At 47.2% G+C, this 20,886-nt stretch overlaps 1 protein-coding gene across 1 annotated transcript in view; it reads left to right on the top strand.

Moving 5' to 3' along the window:
- Positions 1-20,648, top strand: part of EPB41L4B (erythrocyte membrane protein band 4.1 like 4B) — a gene marked incomplete at its 5' end in the record, with an annotated part of 163,359 nt that extends 142,711 nt beyond the window's left edge. Inside the window, 4 exons of the mRNA XM_045296535.1 lie at positions 3,941-4,057; positions 7,940-8,008; positions 13,271-13,416; positions 17,982-20,648. Of these exons, the coding sequence (XP_045152470.1) occupies positions 3,941-4,057; positions 7,940-8,008; positions 13,271-13,416; positions 17,982-18,051 (402 nt within the window). The remainder of the gene's footprint in view (positions 1-3,940; positions 4,058-7,939; positions 8,009-13,270; positions 13,417-17,981) is intronic.
- Between the last annotated feature and the right edge of the window lie 238 nt (positions 20,649-20,886).

The following is a 20,886-nucleotide window of genomic DNA, read 5'->3' as shown; positions in this document are numbered from 1 at the left end:
GATGTCTTTGTGCCTGGCTTTTGAAGGGTGAACATCAGTTTAACCAGCGCCAGGCATTCTAGGCAAAAAGCACAACAGGAGCAAGAGACTGGGTTTTTCTCCCTGGGCCTAGCAGATCTGAGAACTGGGGTCAGTTACAATTTTTTTAAAATGCATCACTGCGTTGCTGGGAGTGACGGGATTCCCTGAGAGGCTCGTGTTCTGTGGGTCCAGCTTGTCGATGGAATGACCCCATCTTTTCGTTGACGGAGCATGACCGACCAAGATGAGAAAGGAAGCTATGATTCCGGCAGGGCTGTGCCCCCCCTTCAGAACCAGCTCATCCCCTCTCCCCAGAGCACCCTGTTCGCATCTCTGACTCAGCTCTGAAACCGTCCAGGGACTGCCTGTCTTTCGGCTGTGCCGAGCTGCTGCTGCTGCCCAGCTCAGGGGCCAAGTTTGCAATGATGAAGCATCCCGGGTCCTGCTTGTGTGCACGGGAGCCACATGGGCTTGTGTACAGGACTCAAGGAGAAGGTGTGGCCAGAGGCCTCCCTTGCAGACTTCCCTTGACACTTGCAGTGGTGACCTTCCTAGGTATGCCCTGACTCCCCGAGTGTCTAATGGGCCTTGCAAAGGAGAGGCCGTTCGGCAGTGGAGATCTCTTGTCACCTGGTCCTCTTCCTACCTGCCTCTCTCTAATCTTGCTGTTGGGGTACTCTGGGGTGACCAACCGGGTCTTGGAAAGTAACCCAGCAAAGAATGGGCTCAGCTTCTGGAACTGGGAAACTCCTTCTCAGTCTGGGCTTCCTGGCACCGCTGTGTCAGTAACCGCCCCCCCAGGGGGCAGTGGGTCAAGGGCTAGTGAATGAGGGTGGTGAGGTAGGGGAAGGAGCTGGCAGGAGAGGGAGGTCCAGCACCCAGCTCAGGTTGGACTATGACCAGGACTTCCCTTACTCCTCGGCCTTAGACAATCAGCCAGAACAATTTCCTGGACCATCTCATCACTTACGGATGGAAAAACTAAGGCCCACAGATGAACAGGGACCTGCAGCAGCCCACGGTCAGAGCCAAAACGAGAAACTGACCCGGCACTTTTCACAGTGGCCATGGCTCCAGCCAGGATATGCCTCTCTCCTTCCCCAGTAATCAGAGACAGAGAATACAGCGACACATGAATAACACTGGGGTGTGCAGAGGCCTCCCTCCCTCCCCCAAAGCTGATTTGCTAAGTTCCCTCCCAGCTAGCACACAATACAAATATCGCTGCCTTCTGAATGTTGGCTTTCTCTTTGCTCCCTTGTCTGACTCCCATACTTCACATGCCACTCACCCGGCTGCAACACAGAGCCTATCAGAGCCCATCAGAGCGCATGTCTGTCCCGGGCCTTGGCTTGTTATTCACGAGTCCTGTGTCAGGGAATGGATAGGTCTGGCCAAACGAAGGCTGTTCAGGAACAAGGACAGGCATTGGGTTGGCTATCTGAACAGGGTTCCACCGGGGACAATAACATGGTTTTAATTGTGAAGTTCATTCTTCCAGGAAGGTTAAAGCTTACTGGCAAGTCAAATCAGAGTGCCTCTTCCTTGTTCCTGCAGCTTTATCTACTATGTCCTCCATTGCACAGGAAGGTGGAGGGAGGTCTGCTTTGTCCAGCATGTCTCCTGTTCACAGGTACATCCGGGCACATACTCTTCTACCGTTAGGCCCCTTTGGGTGGCTGGAGATTAATCTCCAGCTGGATACAACACCTTCTGGGGTCTCCCTCAGAGATGGAATATAGAGCCTCTCAACCCTCCAGCCTCCATGTCTCTGGCCGGACCATTCCTGGTGTCTACCTTCCTGATGTTTCTCATTTCAAAGTGGCCATCTCTTTTCGTATCTGGCTCATGAAGGAGTCTAACAAGGTTTCAAAATCCCTCACCTATCCCAAGAATCTCTTCTGCTCCACCAAGAGTTGGGTTTTGTATTCAAAAGCCAAGGATCTATAGATGAACCTAGTTGCCTCACCATGGAAAAGACTCCAGGAGGAAAGGAAAGATGGGAGACAAACAGAAATGGTGTCTCAGAGCAGTCTCCTAGCACACGTACTATCTCATGTCACCAGTTCTTATTTAACCTTAAACGGGAGGCACGAGCAGAGAAGCCCAAGGATGATCTTGCGTTTGAAGTTACTCAGGCGCAGACATGGCTTTCAGGAATGGATCAACTCTGGATAAAAGTCCAACTCTGGGCAAAGCTTTAAGTCATTCAGTGTAATCTTTAGTTGAGACATATTTCCACCTTTGTGCAATTCATGTCCGTGTTTCCTGATCATCTATGACGGTGTTTCTTTTCTTTTCACTGAAAACACACATGGCGTTCCTACTGTTACACAGAGGAACACAGGCCCAGTGGCCTGAGCCTGCCAGTGTCACTGGTTCTGGCTAGACCCTTCATTTCCCTGGGGCAGGGGAGATTGCCGAGCCGGACATCAGCTCCGTGCAGGCCTTCTCCATCGGAGGCAGCCTAGGGCTTACTCTGAAGGCCACAGCAAGAAGTGGCAGGGCTTTAAATAGGCCGGCGAAACAGGAATGGCAGGCGACTCGTGTGGGCACAGATTAAGGATGCGTGAGTTTGTGGGAAGTGGATTTAGAAATGTTCAACATGAGGCTCTAGAAACTGTGTACTGAGACTTGGTAACTGCAGTGTCTGTAACCCTCAGATTTGAATAGTAACATACGGCCATTGTGAAGATCGTTGGGGGGTGGGGGGTTGTCCAAGTTCCTTTGGGAGTTCCTTACAGCGTTGCACCCTTGTAAGAAGAACAGACTTAAATCAATTTGAAGAAGGCAAAAGGTCTGTCGTGTTTTTGGTAGTTTTCCCGATGATACTTGCCTGGGGCTATAGATAGTATTCTCTATGGCAGGGGGATGCCTCGATTGAAGGACACTCTCTTAAATTAAACTATGTGTGGATTAGTTTTCTGGGGTAAACAGCCTCTCCTGGGAATTCAAACTAGCCCCGTTAGCTGTTCCCGCTCCCACATCAGAGCATCCCTGTTGACCATTGCATCCGCACCAGTGCAAGCTGTTGGGCCTCTGCTGTCTGCATGGCACGAATCTGGGGCTGGGTGGGAAACTCAAACCCCACGTGGCAGGACACGTTTCTCTCAAGGATTAGCATCTTTTACTGAAGCAGCCAAGTGCCCCAGGTATCCCAGTGTAAAGGTCAATACAAGATTCCCACAGCCTGGGTCCAGGAACATGCAGGGGGAAGAGCAGGGTCAAGTGTTAATTTTCTGAACACAGATTGCGAAGAGCCCTGACAAATCATATTCGAAACCATGTGTTCCTCCTCCTTTATGTATCTCTCCATTAATACTTTCTCGGACATGCGCTCACATGCACACCAAAGAGACACGGAATGTGTTCCCTTCTTGTGCAGACTGCGGGAGGGCCCTGGACATGGAAGTAAAGACTGTCAAGTGTGCAGCTGCTCCTCCTATTGCTCCCATGGCAGACATCATTGATCACGGCTCTCTTTCTGGCTGGCTTGGGCAGAATGCTTAACAGCATGCCAAGAAGCCACCACCAATCCTGGGGAGCTGGCTTCTACCAGCCAGTCCTGGGAATGGATGGGTTTGTTTATTGTGGTAAACACATATGCCACAGAATATTTGACAGTCTTTCACATGAACCTGGGAATGGATTTTTGACATGTCAGTCTGCTGGAGAAGACCGAGGAGGACCAGGGAGGAGAGGAGAAGGCTGCGGGAGGGGGGAGGGCTAGAAGCCAGTTGGTCAGAGGCTGGAAGTCGGCCAGGGGCCAGACTGGCTTGAGAGCAATCTGGAGTTGACAGATCTGTCTTGCACTGTGCTATCTTTCTCTCCTCCCCACTCCCTTATCTCCTCTTCCCCTTCCCCATCTCTCACCACCTCCTCCTCCTCCCCTTCTCTCCTCTCCTCTCCTCGTGAGCAGGCAGAGCCCACCAGCGCCCCACACTGTGCCCACTCTTGCTGTTCTCCTCCTCTCGCTCTCCCCATGAAGGAAGAGCCCACTGGAGTTTGCATGCACCCTCCAATCAAAACAAGGCTGGTAGGTACCTGGCAGGGTGAGGGGCCTGCTGTGAAGAGAGGCAAGGCGGGCAGGAGCTCTCCACCAGAGGCCAGTGGACATGCATGGGTACCAGACCCCCAAAAGGTGGGCTCACGGGTGCTCTCCCTTCAGGATGGATCAAGAGTTTGGAGCCTGGCCAGGCCTGGTCAATCTAGGACCCATGGCTTTGGTCCCACCTCTTTGCTTCTAGGTTTCAACCACCATGGAATACTTGTTTGTTTGTTTTACCATTTTTAATGAGCAAAGATGTTTTTCCCCAGAGAGGAAAAAATATGTTCTAGTAGTCACCAGACAGACTCTTTAGTTGTATTTCGATGGAAAATAAAGCCTATTCTTAATTTTCTTCTGTTGTTTATTAAAATACCAATATACTAGGAGAATTATATAATAATGGCAAAGGATCACCCATAATCTCAACCTCCCATGATTTAAAACTTTTTTACATGTTTCCTTACAATAATTATTCATATTCATTCCTAATTTCATATAGCTGTAATCTCAGGCTCTGTATTACCTTCTGTTTTCCCTCTTTCCCCTCGCATTATGTTGTTGAGTTTCTCTCTTATCCTTGTTACTGCATTCTCTGGGACAGCTACTGTTCTATGCAGCAGGTAGCCCATGAGCTACCTAACCAATCCTTTACTGCAGGGTGAGTTATTTTTTCTTGTGCTTTTTCATTATTCAAGGGAGCATAGCTTTTACACAAGGTGTTGTATTTTCTCAGGTTAGACCCTGCTGAGTTAACTATTGCAACTTCGACTTTTGCACTGTCTCGAAAGTGGTTGTACCAATTGGCAGTGCGATCGGGAAAGAATGAATGTACTTTGCAGAACCTGAACAACACAATGTGTCTATTGGAATATATATTTTTTTCTTATTTAGAGCAGGTCTAAAAGAATTTCAAGGTTGCTGTAACATTTCTTTGCTTAATAAACTCAAAACACTCACTGACATCAAATTAATTCTGACTCATAGCGACCCTATAGGATAGAGTAGAGCTGCTCTTGTGGGTTCCCGAGGCTTTAAATCTTTATGGGAGCGGAAAGCCTCATCCTTCTCCTGGGGAGCAGCTGGTGGGTTCAGACTGATGACCTTGAAGTTAGCAACCCAACTCGTAATCCACTACGCCACCAGAGCTGCTTCTTCATGTAACAACAGCAATCATTAAAAACTCTGTTTCCCCTCTACTTCAGAACACCCAAGTTGGACCATTTGGCCACGCAAAGATAATATGTGTTGGCAGCACTGGTTTCAGGATGCCCACCCCCTAGAATGAGCATGAGAGGCCTTTTTACACTAAGCTGCAGGCAATGACTACCAGCAATCAGAGTTGGCACCTGAGTCAAAAAGCAGTGTGGGGGTCTACTTAGGGAGGTCTGGGATGTTTAAAAAGTCTTAAGAGAGATTGGAGAAGGGTAGCAGGCTTGTGCTGGGTAGGTCAGCTCAGTGCACAATGCAAGGACATTGTCACCGGCAGACAAGAAGGGCTGCTCCCTTCACCCATTCAGAAGGTTTTGGCACATCAGGGTCTGGTGTGATGCATTGTTGCTCAGCCCTGCCTTAGGCTTCCCCTTAGAATGGGCTCAGAGCATCTAGGAACTATCTCAGGGCCCAAAGGCAAGCCCCCAAGAGACACAAAGACTGCTACATTGGACAGTGGTGGCCTTGGTGTCCTGCACACAGGCTTTCTGGCAGCTGAGTGGCAAAATGGCCATTCAACCAATAGTTGTACTGGGAGCTGCAGCCCCCAAAGTGATGCCAGTGGACCTATGCCCTCTCAGGACCCTTGGGCCTGCTTAGAGAAGGCATCCCCGGCATCCCCCTATGTCTCCAGAGGACCAACAAGCGAAATGGCGGCAAAGACTCTTTTGGCACAACTAGTTGGTACATCCAAACTTTATTAGACCAGCCCTGTGCTGCAGCTGAAGGAGTCCTGGTGGCATAGTGCTTATGCATGGGGCTGCTAACCACAAGGTCAGCTGTTTGAAACTGCCACGCTCTGAGGGAGAAAGGCAAGGCTTCCCACTCCTAGAAAGAGTTCCAGTCTCAGAAACCCACAAGGGCGGTTCTATTCCGTCCTACAGGGTCGCTGTGAGTTGGAATCCACTCAGTGGCAGTGAGTCCAGTTTGGGCTTGGTGCTACAGCTGCCATTTCTGGACACCATGCTGACTTCCCCAAAGGCCAGGCTTCTCCCTGGCTTCTCTGGGTTCCCCTGAGATTTCCTTCTATTGCCCAAAGTTCACAGGCCGTCCAGCCAATAAAACAATTGGGCAGAGAATATTTCCTGGCTTAATGAACCAGGCATGCTGGTACCCAGCCTGCTGTGAAAGACTGTCTCTAGATGTGATGTCCCCCCAAGAGGAATTACTGAAAGCTGAATGAAGGTCGAACATGATAGTGGGACAAGAGGAAAGGAAAAGGAAAAAGAAGAAAGAACTAGGAGGCAAAGGACATTTATAGAGGTCTAGATACAGGCATGTACATGTGTAAATATATTAATGTATAATGATAGGGAAATAGATCTACATACACATATTTATATGTTAAGTATTAAGGTAGCAGACAGACATGGGGCCTCTACTCAAGTACTCCCTCAATGCAAGAACACTTTGTTCTAATAACCCGGCATGTGATGCTTACCTTCCCAACATGATCACTGAAGGTAAAGTAGGTACATAAGCAAAGGTGGTGAAGAAGGCTGATGGTGCCCACCTATCAAAAGATATAGTGTCTGGGGTCTTAAAGGCTTGAAGATAAACAAGCGGCCATCTAGCCGAGAAGCAACAAAGTCCACATGGAAGAAGCACACCAACCTGTGTGACCATGAGATGTCCGTGGGATCAGGTATCAGGCATCAAAGACCTAGAACAAAAAATTATATTGATGTGAATTGGGAAGGGCGGAGTGGAGACCCAATAGCCATCTGTAGATAATTGGACATCCCTTCACAGAAGGGTCACAAGGACGAGAAGAGCCAATCAGGGTATAGTATAGCACTGACGAAACACACAACTTTCCTCTAGTTCTTTAATGCTTCCTCTCCTCCACTATCATAACCCCAATTCTACCTTACAAATCTTGCTAGACCAGAGCTGTACAGGGGTACAGATAAGAGCTGGAAACACAGGGAATCCAGGACAGATAAACCCCTCAGGACCAATAATGAGAGTAGTGATACCAGGAGAGGAAGAGGAAGGTGGGGGAAAATAGAGGGAACCGATCACAATGATCTACCTATAACCCCCTCCCAGGGAGAGGGGCAACAGAAAAGTAGGTGAAGGAAGAGAACGGTCTGTATAAGACATGAAAGAAATAATGATTATAAATTATCAAGGGTTCATGGGGGAGAGGGAAATGAGCTCATACCAAGGGCTCAAGTAAAAAGAAAATGTTTTGAAAATGGTGATGGCAACATATGTACAAGTGTGCTTGACACAATGGATGGATGGACTGTGATAGGAGCTGTACAAACCCCCAATAAAATGATCTTAAAAAAAAAATAAATGTGACTTCCCAGCAGCCTCTAAGCCAGTCCCCACAGCCACCGGGAAGTTGTCAGAAGCCACCTGGATGCCCTAGCTGTCTCAGTATCCACTCTAATGATGGTCTTTGTGGACGGGGCCACCCGTAGGAGTCAGCGTGCCCAGGACCTCCAGGGCAAGGGCAGCAGACTCCTCCAGGCCAGCCCACTGGCTCTCCATCACCTGTGCATATTCCCTGACACAAGCTAGGGAGTCTCCACCTGTGTGTTTCCCCAAATCCCTCAGGAGGCTTCCAGGTGCGCTGCCAATCATTTCAAAGCTTTGTTTCCTAATCTGAAAGTAATGCTCTTATCTTTCTTTCCTTTTCCTTTTCTGAAGATAAAAACATTCCCGGCTGATACAGTGAGCCCGTTTCCTGAGCCTTTCACCACAGGGGCACCGTTTACCGTAAGTGTATCCAGGAAACAGGTCTGGGTATTAAGCCACGCGTGGTTCCCAAGTGGCATGCTCTTGTGGAATGCCAGGCCACCAGGCCAGCGGCTTCCGTTGTTCCCTGTGAACTGGGTGTAGTTGGGAAGGTGCTGGGATTCTCAGCCTGGAGACAGAAGTCCATGTCCTGTCACTACCTCTTGATAGTTGTGAGATCGCAGTTAAGTCCCTGGACCGTTCTGCACACCCTCTGGGGATTGTAATACGACTATCTCCCATCTGTCTGGTTGAGGCAAGAATCAGTTGGGATCAAGGAGTTGGAAGTGATGTCCCAGCTGGGGGTCCGTGGGTGCTGCAAGGGTTGCCAGCTCATGTCCTCCCAGAAGTGCTTGGGGAGAAAAGCTGGAGTTCTACTTCTGAAAGATCATGGCCATCGAAGATGCGACTGAGGGCTTAGGGAGTTGGCACCACCCCACAGCAGCTGGCTTGGTTTTACCAATCACAGAGCAGCCCACAAAGGCCAGTCACCATCGATGCTTCCCAGGTTGGCGCTGCAGGGCGAGGCGCTGGTGGAGACTAGGTTGTCATGACAACCAGCACCTCACCTCAGCAGCTTCGGCTCACCGCCAAATGTTGAAACGTGTTTGAATATTTCAATGTCATGGTTTCCTCATCTGCAAGATCTGGGACTTGGATGTTTCTCTAGCTGCTTTTCTGCTGTTTAACTTTCCTACGGGTGCCGCTCACTATGAGCCGCCGTGGGGAGCACACGAGGGGAACCAGGGTCCCCTCCTCCTTCCTCTCACCATCTCAGGGACCATAGTTTGCAATCCTTACATCTCTGTGATCCCAGAGGCTCTCCTCTTAGAGGGTTCCAGCCTGTCGGGAAGATCTGGAAGTGAACTGAGAGGTAGCATAGACATACTCAAGTGCAGTCTCCCGCGCTGGGAGAGAGCCCGTCCCTGAAGCCACACAGAGCGGCGGTAGGGGAGGGGCTGTGGCTGAGTTCCACTTCAGAGGATACAGAGAGGTGAAGAGGTGTCCAGTTATTCAGGCAGAGGGGAAACCAGGTTCTCAGATCAATCGAATCCCAGGGTCCTGAGCTGCTTCCAGCCTATTCAGATGCACAGGGTAGAGTTGACGGGGGCCGAGCCAGGATGCTAAATGCGACTGCCCAGCGGTCCATCCTGGCCCCTGCAGTTTTGCCGGACATAGCTTCCCCAGCTGGAAGCTCCGGCCTCATTTCCCTCAGTTGGCCATGGTGGACCACACTGGCCTCCTGCCCAGCCCTGGCATTGCTGTGAAGCCACGGGGAGCCCTTCCTGAAAGCTGGGGGCCATGATGGAGCCGGAAGCCAATGCCAGAAACCACACTGAGACTCTTCAGACATGGGCAGGAGTGGCTGCAGGGCAGTGAAGCAGGCAGAGGGCTCAGCATGAACCAGAGTCCAGCAGCGGCAGCAGGGGCCATCACACATTCAAGAGCCGCAAAAGAAGGCCACTGACCGGCTGCTGAGAGAGCACCAGGAGCTGGGGATGAGACCAGGGAGGAGAGGCAGGCAGGAGATAGTCACTGCAGGGACAGAACCGGACTAGGGGTTCTGATCTTTATCCCAAGAGCAGCAGGAAGCCTTTGAAAGACTTCTAGCAGGGTAGTGAGAGCCAGGGTAAACGCACTTAGAAATTTTGCCTGTGGTCGCAGTGGGGGGACCTGGGTTCAGGCCAGAGTGGATTAAAGAGCATTAGCTACCAATCGAAGGTAAGGAAGAGGGCAAAGGACTTTACTCAGGGTGGTTCTGATGGTAGTGTTAAAGGAGCGAGGTGCCAGGAGGAGGACACACGTGGGAGGTTAGCAAGGAAATTGGTGGGAGGAGGAAGTCGTCTGGATTTCTGATTATGAGAACTTCAATGGGCAACAGGTTAAGTTGCTGAGATCCGGAAACTTGAAGGGAGACTACACTGAGAGGACTAAGAAGGTCATGATGGATTAGAAAGACCTCTAACACATCCCAGGGGAGACAACAAACAGGCGGTGGACTAGTTGGCTAACTGGAACTCAGCTGAGAGGACCAGAGTAGAGATGACAAATACGGCAATTGATTGCTGCTGATGGCACCTGAAGTTAAACTCATGGGCTCTGGCCTTCTAACTTTCCTGCCCACGTGTGTCAAGTTCTGTCTTTTCCACCAAGGTCAAGACGCTTGATTGGGCGCAGGTTTAGCTTCTCCGCGGCCTCCAGACCCAGCCTGGCCCCGGCTATTGGGGTAGTTCAACAGCTCTGGAGAACTAACTGCACAACGCTGGTCTGGCTGTTGATCCAGCGTTCACTGTGGGGCTTGCTTTCACCAGGCCTGCTTGTCTGAACCTGAGACCCGTTTCTACCTTGTACTTAGGACCCCTCACTGGGTCTGTGGTTGGTGTTCAGCTTTTAAAACGAGAGCCCCTGCATTGCTCCAATATTCTGGCTCCAATACGCTGGCCTCTTCCTCTGTTATCTAGTTTTGTTCCAGGGAGAGTTTATTCATTCATACATTCAACAGATGTATAAAAGGTGGTACTCCATGGTTTAGATTTAACAATGCTGGTCACTGTTTTCTGCTTCCTCAAGATCATTCATAAGGGGAGCGTGTGTGAGATAATCATGTTGAGTGCAAAGCAGTGAAATACACAATATCTGCCAGTACAGTTGGGCTCCACTGCCTTGATTTATGCGAAGGGCCAAGCACTCTGACCTACCGTTGCCTTGGCATCATCAGAATAAATGTCCCTCTTTTTCCAGAAGGAACGAAAAAATGGCATTTATTAGTCTAATCACCATGTGCTTGACTGAAGCAGCAGCAGAACTTCTCACTGCAGCTCCTGTGCCACGCAGGGTGGGCTAGGTCATGCTTTAACATGACAAGTTCAAGTCCCTGCCCATGCTCCATGCCCTGGGTAGGGCAGAGAGTTCTGCTCGGGGTTGCCCTCTTTCTGAGATCCAGGCCAATGAAACAGCCACCACGGGGGCCGTTTATAGTCACAACGGCAGAGAAAAACAAAAAAACGGCTCTTAAAGCTTTCAACAGAGGGGGAAACACCGCCTCTCAGTCCACAGGTAATTGGCACAAGTGAGACACCTGGCCACACTGAGCTTCAAAGGGGCTGGAATGATCCATCCTCCCATGTACCTGGAAACCAGAATGAATGGTGGACAACATACCCGGTTGCTATAGCTACTATTCACTGTCCAACATCTGTGAAAGCTCCGTGTGGCAAACATAACTTGCTCACCTGCTCTTTACGGTTAATTCCTTGGCATGGTTCCATCGCAGGCCAGATCAGTTTTCCCTTTAGATGCAAAGCACAAACAGGGCCTGAGGACTCGGCGGTAACCTGTCAGCACTCCGACCCTCAGCGATAGCCTTTGCCTCCCGACTCCCCAAGCCAGAGACACTCGGACTGAAGAGGAATGCATTGATGTTTCGGTGGGTTTTCTGTGGTTCCCTTGCAGAAGAGGCTCGTCTATATAATCACAAAGGAGAGTCTGTTCATCTGATGATCAGGCCTCCTCCTTTCAGCAGCTATGTGCTATCCCTGCCTTGAGTGAAGGAAAAGGAAGAAAATCAGACTCCTGGAAACAATTAGTCCAAAGAAGAAATGGATCATGTGACCGGAAGAACTCGCAGTGTCCAACGAGCCTTACGGACTACTCTGAAACAAGTTCAGAGTGTACAAGTTCCTAGATAGAGAGAGGGAGAGAAAAATGTGGAACAAAGCCCAAACTAAAACAAAAGAGCAGGCTTGCTGGTTGGATAGTGACTGATGGAAGCCCCGAGGCCATGGCCCTGTGTCACCGTCAGGTCTCAATGCGCCTTCCTGGTTCAAATGTCAGTCAGAGAACGGAGAGGTCCACACAATGAAGACAATGCTAGGGAGGCACACGGTCCTCAGAGTAACCAACATTTGTGATCCAGAGGACAGCGCTTGCCAATGACGAAGTTCAGAAGGGAGGACAGGAATTGGAAAGCATGGGGGGTGGGGTGGGATAAGTGTCTTACTTTGTGAGGGTTGCAATCAATGGCATGGAGACAATATATGTATGAATTGTTGGATGAAAAATTAATTTTCTCTATAAACCTTCCTCCAATTCACAGTAAAAAGTCAAAAAAAAAGAAGAAGAAGTTATGTGATAAATTCCTCTGAGTTTGGGCCTAGGAATTAGTGTGAAAAATCAAGTTAGAAAATGTATCACTAGAATGGTTGCCTAACAAGTATAATATATGTTCCTGGACCAGGCATGTCAAAATTGTGAAATTGGCAAATGTTTTGTTTTATATATATATATATGAAATTGGCAAATGTTTTGTTTTATATATATATATAATATATATATATATATATATTACCATGGTAAGCAAACATACAGTTGATGTTATCAAAGTGGTGTAAAACAAACAAAAACCAAGCACAGGAAAAATACCACAGGGAACTATATTACCCCGAAAATAAGATATTAGGATTTTTTTTCATTCATCTACTTCTAGAGAGCTTCTTAATTTCCTATATCAAGGAAACCAGCATGTCTTGCTTTAGCAGCCTCATGGAAACGGTGACAAACGATCCTCCCTGGATGAGGCAGGATGCTCCAGGTTTTCAAGCATCAGAACTGCTTAGCGGGCCTCCTTATAACACAGGCTGCTTGAAGGCAGCCTGGAGATTCTAGAGTTTGAGAATCGGCATTCTTTTCAAGTTTTAAGGTAATGTCCATACAGCTACTGCCAGACTATACTCGGAGACCCACTGCAGCAGTAAGGAAAATACCAGTTAGGGGATCAGCTACCTCTGGTTCTAAATCTTTGTTCCAAACACTAGCTGTGTGACCTAGGCAGCCCGCTTCTCTGAGCCTCACTTTCCCTTCCCAGAAAAGCCGTTCTAAGATGCGTATTTCTTTGCTCCTTAGCATGTCCCACATCACAATGTTTATCACAGTAGGGGGTGTGGTCAAGTTTGGATGCACGCTTTTTCTTCTTTCTGCGTGGCACGTGCCGAAGTGGTCCGTCCTACCAGCGATGACGTCTAAGGTGTGATGACACAGGGTGGGCGCCTTAACCAGCTGTCAAGCGGTAATTATGTCAAGTGCTTAGCATCGCGCCTGACACGGAGAACGTCACTTCAATGGTCAGTTGCTTTAGGTGTGGTGAAAATCTAACAGCAGTTCTATGGTGAGGCTCAGGGAGCAGGTGACGGTGTGAAAATGCAACCCAAATGGAAATGAACATCCTTGCTTCTTTTTCTCCTCCAGCCCGACTTTCGGGAGAGTAAACTGCAGTGCTGCCCTGGGCAGTCTTCACCGCTGATTCCAGCTGCGGCCCTGAGGCCTTTGACTGAGACCGTGTCCACAGTGCAGACCATCTACACCACCCGGAAGCCGGTGTCCCTGGCAGCCAGGTGAGTCGGAGCGCCACAGTCAGCACCATCACCTGTGTTCTGGGTAGTTTTGCTCTGGGGGACACGTGCTGCTTGTAGTTTCATGATAAGCTGCTTTAACAACAAAACAGAACAGCTTTCTTGAGATGGGAATATAATTCCCATACCATACAATTCAACCATTTAAAATATGCAAGCCTGTTTTATAGTGCTGTTGGGCAACCCGCACCACAACCTAATTTAGAACGTCTCATGTCCCCCCTAAAAATGCCCATACCCATCAGCATCCAGCCCCCATCCCCCATCCCCTGTTCTTAGGTTATTTCATCATGCCCTGTTTTCAGATGCCAGTCTCTGACACATAGCGGCCCTGTGTACAATATGTACAGTATGTGCACATAGCCTGGTCCTGTGACATCATCCCAATCATGTTTGAGCCCACTGTGCAACCACGGCGTCCACCCATCTCCTTGAGCATTGCAAACCACTAATATACTTTCTGTCTCTCTAGATCTTCTTAATCTGGACGTTTCCTATAAATAAATTCATACAATAGGGTGGCCTTCTATGTTCAACTTCTTTCACTTAGCATAAGCTTTCCAAGGGTCACCCATGTTGTAGCATGGATCAGTTCAGCACACCCCACCTGGTGCCTGGCTACATACTATTCCATTCTATGGATCTACCACATTTCGTTTAATCATCCACTCATTGATGGTCAAGGAGGTTGTTACCATTATTTGACTATTATGAATAATGCTTCTTTGGCCATTTCTGTACAAGTTTCTGTGTGGTCACATGTTCTCAATTTCCTTAGATGTAACTTAAAGTGATATTACTGGGATGTATGGTACCTCTCAGGAGCCCTGGTAGCACAGTAGTTAATCGATTGGCTGTTAACTGAAAGGTCAGTGGTTTGAACCCACCAGTCTCTTAGTGGGAGAAAGATGTAGCAGTCTGCTTCCATGAAGATTTCAGCCCTGGGAGCATTTGTGGGAGTTCTACTCCACCCTTTTAGAGTCAATGAGTTACAACAGACGTGACCCCAGTGGGTCTGTTCTGCATTCTGAGGAAGTACCAAATCGTCTTCCAAAGAAGCTGTACCATTTATTTCAGTCCTACTAGCAAGAAAAAGGGACTCTGATTCCTTCACCTTCTCATCAACCCTATGATTGCCTACCTTTTTCATTTTAGTTATCCTAATGAAGGTGAAGGTCCCTGGATGGCAGACATAGTTTACCCTGGACAACCTAAGAGTTGGCAGTTCAAATTCACCCTGCAGTACTGCAGGAGAAAGACCTCTCTGTTTCAGTAAAGACTGTTGCTGTTCTTGACAGGTCCTGTTGGGTTGGTTCTAACTCATAGCGACCTCAGGTGTGACAGAACGGACCTGTGACCTGGCCTGTGCCATCTGAACAGTCTCCCTGCGCTTGAGCCGGTTGTTTCCTGTTGTTGCAGCCACTGGGTCAGCCCATCTGGTTGAGGTTCGCCCTCTGTTTTGCTGAACCTCTACTTTACCAAGCATGATGTCTTTTCCCAAGGACCTCTTCATAACATCTTTCAAATATGTAAGACAAAAATCGTGTCATCATCATTTGAAAGGAGCATTCTGGCCATATGTCTTCCAAGACAGATTTGTTCATTCTTCTGACAGTCAGTGGTATGTCCAAGAATCTTTGTCGGCATCTTAATTCAAATGCATCAGTTCTTCAGCAGGTTTCCTTGATCACTGTCTAACTTTCACATTCCTACGAGGCAGTTGAAAATACCATGCCTCATGCAGCTTAGTTCTTCCCAAGATGCCGTCTTTTCTCATCAACCCTTTTAACATGTCTTTTGCAGCAGACATGTCCAATGTAATAAGTCCTTGGATTTCTTGACTGCTGAATCCATGAGCATTGAATATGGATCCAAGTAAAATGAATTCCTGGATAACTTCATTTCTTCTCCATGTATCATGGTGGTGTCTGTTGGCTCAATTGCAAGGGTTTTTGTTTTCTTGACATTGAACTACAATCCGGACTGAAGTCTGTAGTCTTTGGTTTTCGTCAGTAAGTGCCTCAGGTCTTTCTCACCGTCAGCAAGCAAGGCTGTGCCATCTGCATGGTGTGGGTTGCGAAGGAGTCTTCCTCTAATTCGGATGCTGTGTTCCTTACATGGTACAGATTCTCAGGTAATGTTTGTTTAGCATACAGATTAAGTAAGTATGGCGAAAGACTGCAGCTAACTATACCCTATGGAGCAGTTCTACTCTACAACACAGGCGGGAAAGAGGCTTGGTCACCATGAGTCGGTATCAACTTCACAGCAATGGGTTTGGATCTGGGGGGTTAGTGATTGTGAATAGTTATCTCATGATGGCTTTGAATTGCATTTCCCTGACTACTTAAGGTGCAGAGCATCTTGCCATGCGTTTATGGCCTTTGGGATATCTTCTTTGTATACACAAAATCATTTGTTCAACTCCACTGCCCCTATCTTCACTGTTTATTGTTCCTTTTTATTATTACATTGCGAGAAGTTTTCATATATTTAGAACACAAGTACTTTGTTAAAAAAATACTTTGCACATGCTTTTTCCCAATCTGTGGTTAATGTAGTGCGTTAGTCTAGGTAGACTAGAGAAACAAATCCAGGAAGACACATATATGTGTATAAGAAAGAGCTTTATATACAAGAGCAATTGAATATTGAGAAAATACCCCCAGCCCAGTCCAAATCAAGTCCATAAGTCCGATATTGGCCCATATGTCCGATACCAATCTAGAAAGTCCTCTTCAGACTCATGAAGCACATGCAATGACCCCAAATGCAGGAAGACTGCAGGCCAGTGGGTGGGAAGTCTTGTGCATCCAGTGGCATTGTAAGCATCTCAGAGCTGTCAGGGCTCTCCACATGGCTTCTCTGATTCTAGAGGTCTGGCTCTATCAGCCTCTCTGCATATGTCTTCTCTACAGGGATGTCTCCCACCTCCAAGCAGGAAAAACAGGAGTTCCGTGAATCCTCAGGAAAAGGCCATGCCCACACAGAGGCCTCATTGGCTATATCTTGGTTGACAGGCTAGACTCTGCCCCTACACTCTTAATCCTCAAATTGACACCAGATTATGTAACTACCACATGTAGTGATAAGATTTTGAGACCCCATCATTGTAGGCTGGCCGGGGCCTGGTCGCTTGGGATTCTACTCTGTGAAGGAGGGAAAAGGAGCAGGGTTTTGTGATTGATCTGGAAAGAAAGCTGATCAAAGCAAGCTCAACTTTCTTGGCTCGTTTTTCTGCCTTGTCTACTACTCCAGACAAGGGTCAAAGAGAGTTGAGGCTGCTGCCGACTCAATAATCTAACAGTTCATTCACTGCACTGACTGCTACAGATACAGCAAAACACAGCTTAAGGCCCCTCACACGCTCTCTGTGGTAAACATCAAACCTCAGGGCCTCCCTCCTTAGACCACCACCCACCAAGGGTCTGTTTTCTGGGCTGTCCTCGCCACTGTAGTCTGACAGCCTGAAATCCAGTTTTTGTTCTAACACTTCCTTCCTTGAGCAAGTTACTTGGCCTCCCTAAAGTTCAGTTTCCTCATCTGTGAAATGGGATTAACAACAGAGCTTAATTCTGAGGAACAAAAACGCATGATTCTGCCCGCATGCTAGCCTTGCGCTAGCATGAGCTGTGTCACAGAGACAGAGCTGAGTGTATAGACACCGGCTGATGTATGTCATGATTTCTGTGACCTTTTTAGCAGTGTATTAAGGAGAGGGTAGGCTATCTTGTAGGTTGATGGACATGAACGTCGCTCATGAAACTGAAAACTCCAGATAGCGGTGGGACTCTTCCTTTCCCCACTCGGTTGAGGAGTACAATCCTCAATATGGAAAGCCCTTGTTATTGACCTGGGCGATGTGCTCAAAATACATTTCAGAGTGGGCAGAGAGAGGCACTTGGTAGATAAAGGGCTCGTGAGCCCCTCTTAGACGCTTGTGTTGGGAGTTGTGATGGTCGGCAGTTTAAAACCCCCAGCAGCTCCTCAGGAGGAAGACTGGGCTTTCTACTCTTGGGAACAGTTACAGCCTGGGAAACCCACAGGGGTCACTAGGAGTCTGCTTTGACTCCATGTCAGTGAGTTTGGCTTTTCTTTGTTTCTTGTTTATGAGAGGTACCATGAAAGAAAGCTCTATTGATCTACAACCAGAATGCTACGCTAGGAAACCCAATTGACTCGAACACGAATGAGATCACCATGAGTGAGAATCCACTCAGTGACAAGTGATTCAGGTGGTCATACAGCCTGGCGGGTATCGTGGCCCTGAGACTTTAAGCAATGCGGACTTTTGATCTATTCTTTTATTCTTTTTACCAACAAATACGTGGGCATGCGCCTTCTCCGTCTCCTCTCTATCATTGTACCAAGGCTTGGTACTATACTCATCCAAATGAAGTCGATGAATTTTCAAAATAAAACGACACTGGTTCTGTAGCTGTGTTTTACTGTTCTCCGTTATTCAATGCAATTAATGATTTTTTATTTGTTTGTTTTTCAATTCATGATTTTAACCAAATGCTGTCCTTTATATCTTACTCTTTTAGTGCGGAGACGCTCCGGCAGGAACTGGAGAGAGAGAAAATGATGAAAAGGCTGTTGATGACCGAACTGTGAGATTCTCCCCGAGTCGCCTGCAGGATGGCCTGCTGCCTTCTGTCCGTCTTTGTTCTTCGGGCTGCGTGTGCTCCTCTGGCCCAACGTGCACGTGCTGCGTGCGCTGTGCGCTCAGATCTCCAGGGACAGTGACAGCCAACTTCTGGCTTGATTTCTATTGGCAAAGTCGTTTTCTTGTCTCCTGAAGATTAGAGTTTTTCTACTACTCAGTGTAGTTGAGACAGGATTTGCTAAGTCGAGGAGTAAAAAGATGACAAAACGGGATTCCTTTTAGAAAATACCTGTGTACATATGTTAATAACCACAGGGGTTAATATGGCGCAGAAATCCTTTGCTGTGGATCTCACCCATGTGATTTTGTATGATTGAAACTTGCACCAAGCTTTGACTGTTTGTTAAAGAGTCATTTTTAATGAGAGAAAAAAACTAATTCTTTACTGCTGATTTTTTTCATTTACACTGATGAATACATCTGTCTTATAAAGTCTTAACATTCATTTTTATTCAGACCTGAGTAGATGAAGTTCAAAAAGAGAAATTGTGTATTCCCATAACTGAGAGTACTTCAGCTTAACCTGAATATAATTTAACTTGTGAACGTAGTGGGATAAACAGAATTTTTCATTAAGTCCAAAGTGGGAAGTTATAGGCTTACATTATCTGAAAATTCATACAAGGTTAAGATGATTCGACCTCAAGGTGACTCACTTGGGTGTCCCATACAGGAAAATTACAATAAATGCCTCAAGTTGATCAATTCATGTCCTGTTGATAAAACCTTAGACAAAAGAAATTTTGCTCTTTTTTAATATAATTTCAAGAAATGTGTTTTTAAATTTTTATTATGCATTTGAACAACTTTGCAGGAAAAAGGAAACTATCCCTCCAAATTATTTCCCGAGCTTTCTCAAAACAGATATGCACATGTTGTCACATACTATGATTAGCATGCACACACGATTTTGTTGTGCTTCCCCACCTAACACATCTGTCTGCCTCTCAACACAGGTCCTGCTCTCGTCAAACTTAAGTATCTTTATAGCCATGTGTCATGGTTAACCTCACTGTTGGCTATATGAGTTCAATCCGATTTTTCACTCTAACAAATAGTGCTGCTATGAATGTCTTTATAAAAAAAACACATTTCTTCTTTTTGGATTATTCCTGTGAGACTATCTCCAGAGAGGGATTCCAAGAGCATGGATTATTTTGTAGCTCTTGTTTCATATTGCCAGAATGCTCTCTAGAAAGATCCAACCTCTGGATTGGAAGGACCTTCCAGGTCATCTAGTTCAACCCCCATTCCTTCTGAATGCTTGCATCCCCTCAGCAATTTGTAACGGCACCAGCAATGTATAAGCATTTCTATGTACCAGTAACTCTGTCAGTACTCGGTTTTGCCATTTTTTAATTTATTTTTGCTAGTGTAACAGGTGTGTACAACTGTTTTTGAGAGGTTGTTTTGTTTCCTTAATCGCTAGCCAGGCTGAACATGTTTCCATGTGACCATTTACCAGCTGTAGCTCCTTGTATGTAAAATGTACATCCATTTCTTATGACCACTTATTAAGTGGAACTGATCTTGTACATTTGTATCAGAATTGTATTTTTATGTTGTACTGTATAGTTCACGCTCCTGTCCCTATCCTTAAAACTGAATGGTGCCAATAATTTGATACTAATGATTATATATATAAAAAGTAATGCCTCATTTACTACTATTGTAAAATGAGGTACGTATGCAGATATTCCGATAACTGAAGATTAACCCCTTTAAGTGCTGACTCTTTACAATTTGACAATTTTTGGCTTATTTAGGTTGTTTTGTTTTTGTTTTAGGGTAAACTTTCTAAGATGTGGTACACACTCCCCTGCCTTAGTAAACAAAGTATACTGGAGAGGATGTGACCTTTCCTTGATGAGTCATGGTCATCATTGTAAGCATCAGCCCCTAATGTCCCATGCAGGGGTGCCGTGAGGTCATCAGGAGCTATCAAAATGTGTCGGCCTGGCCTTTGCCTTTCGCAGTCTAGTAATGCTCTTCTCACTGATGGCTTTTACTGCCGTGTGTACCATCGGTGATGTCATCAGGGCTACTGTAGTGTTTGGGGCTCGCTTATCCCAAGGACATGACCCCCAGCTGTATTTTGAAACAGCTTTAGCTGTTCTTTCTCGTACACGCCATGCAAAATATGCTCCTGTGCGACTGGTCACTCCAACAGCTTCCTCCTCTGAGCTGCCTCCTGAGGCTTCCCTCCCTCGTCTCCTGCTCTCTGAGGGAAACCTCGAGGGCGAGCCCGAAGCGTTCGTGAGGAAGCCAGGAACTCCAGTATTCCCCACGTGCCAGGTTTGCTGCGCTTCCGAGGACGGATGCATGGGCTTTTGGGCTGCTGTTTTCTAGAGGTCTCAAGCCTCCTGCTTATCACCCCCCCCCCACTCCCCCCCACCCCGGGTTCTCAAATATTTCAGAAGGTTGACGTCACTGGAAGTCTGACCACTGTACAAGCTGGCTGGGTTTGGTTTTTGTTTTTTTTGTAAAAACCCAGTACCTTTGGCAGCTGAATTCTAACCAGTAAAATTGAGAGGATTCCATTGTTTCAGCGGTTGTCCTGGTTATTTGACTATTTTCAATGCCTGGTGTCTGGTGGGTGTTTGACATTGTGACCAGAGGAGATGGAATTGTGGGGAGGGGTTGGTGGGGAGGGCGGAGATGGAGGTGGGGATTTGGCATGTCTAAAATGAATTGGTAGAATCACTTCACATTTTCTATGTACTTAAAAACCAAACCAAAAGGACTGTGCAGGTCACTGGGCACAAACACCTGTGTGGGCAGTT

The sequence above is a fragment of the Echinops telfairi genome, unplaced genomic scaffold (assembly GCF_000313985.2).
Source record: "Echinops telfairi isolate 266 unplaced genomic scaffold, ASM31398v2 ScPeMD7_7410;HRSCAF=8448, whole genome shotgun sequence".
In the NCBI taxonomy this organism is placed as follows: Eukaryota; Metazoa; Chordata; class Mammalia; order Afrosoricida; family Tenrecidae; genus Echinops; species Echinops telfairi.
This window is presented reverse-complemented; position numbering and strand designations above follow the sequence as displayed.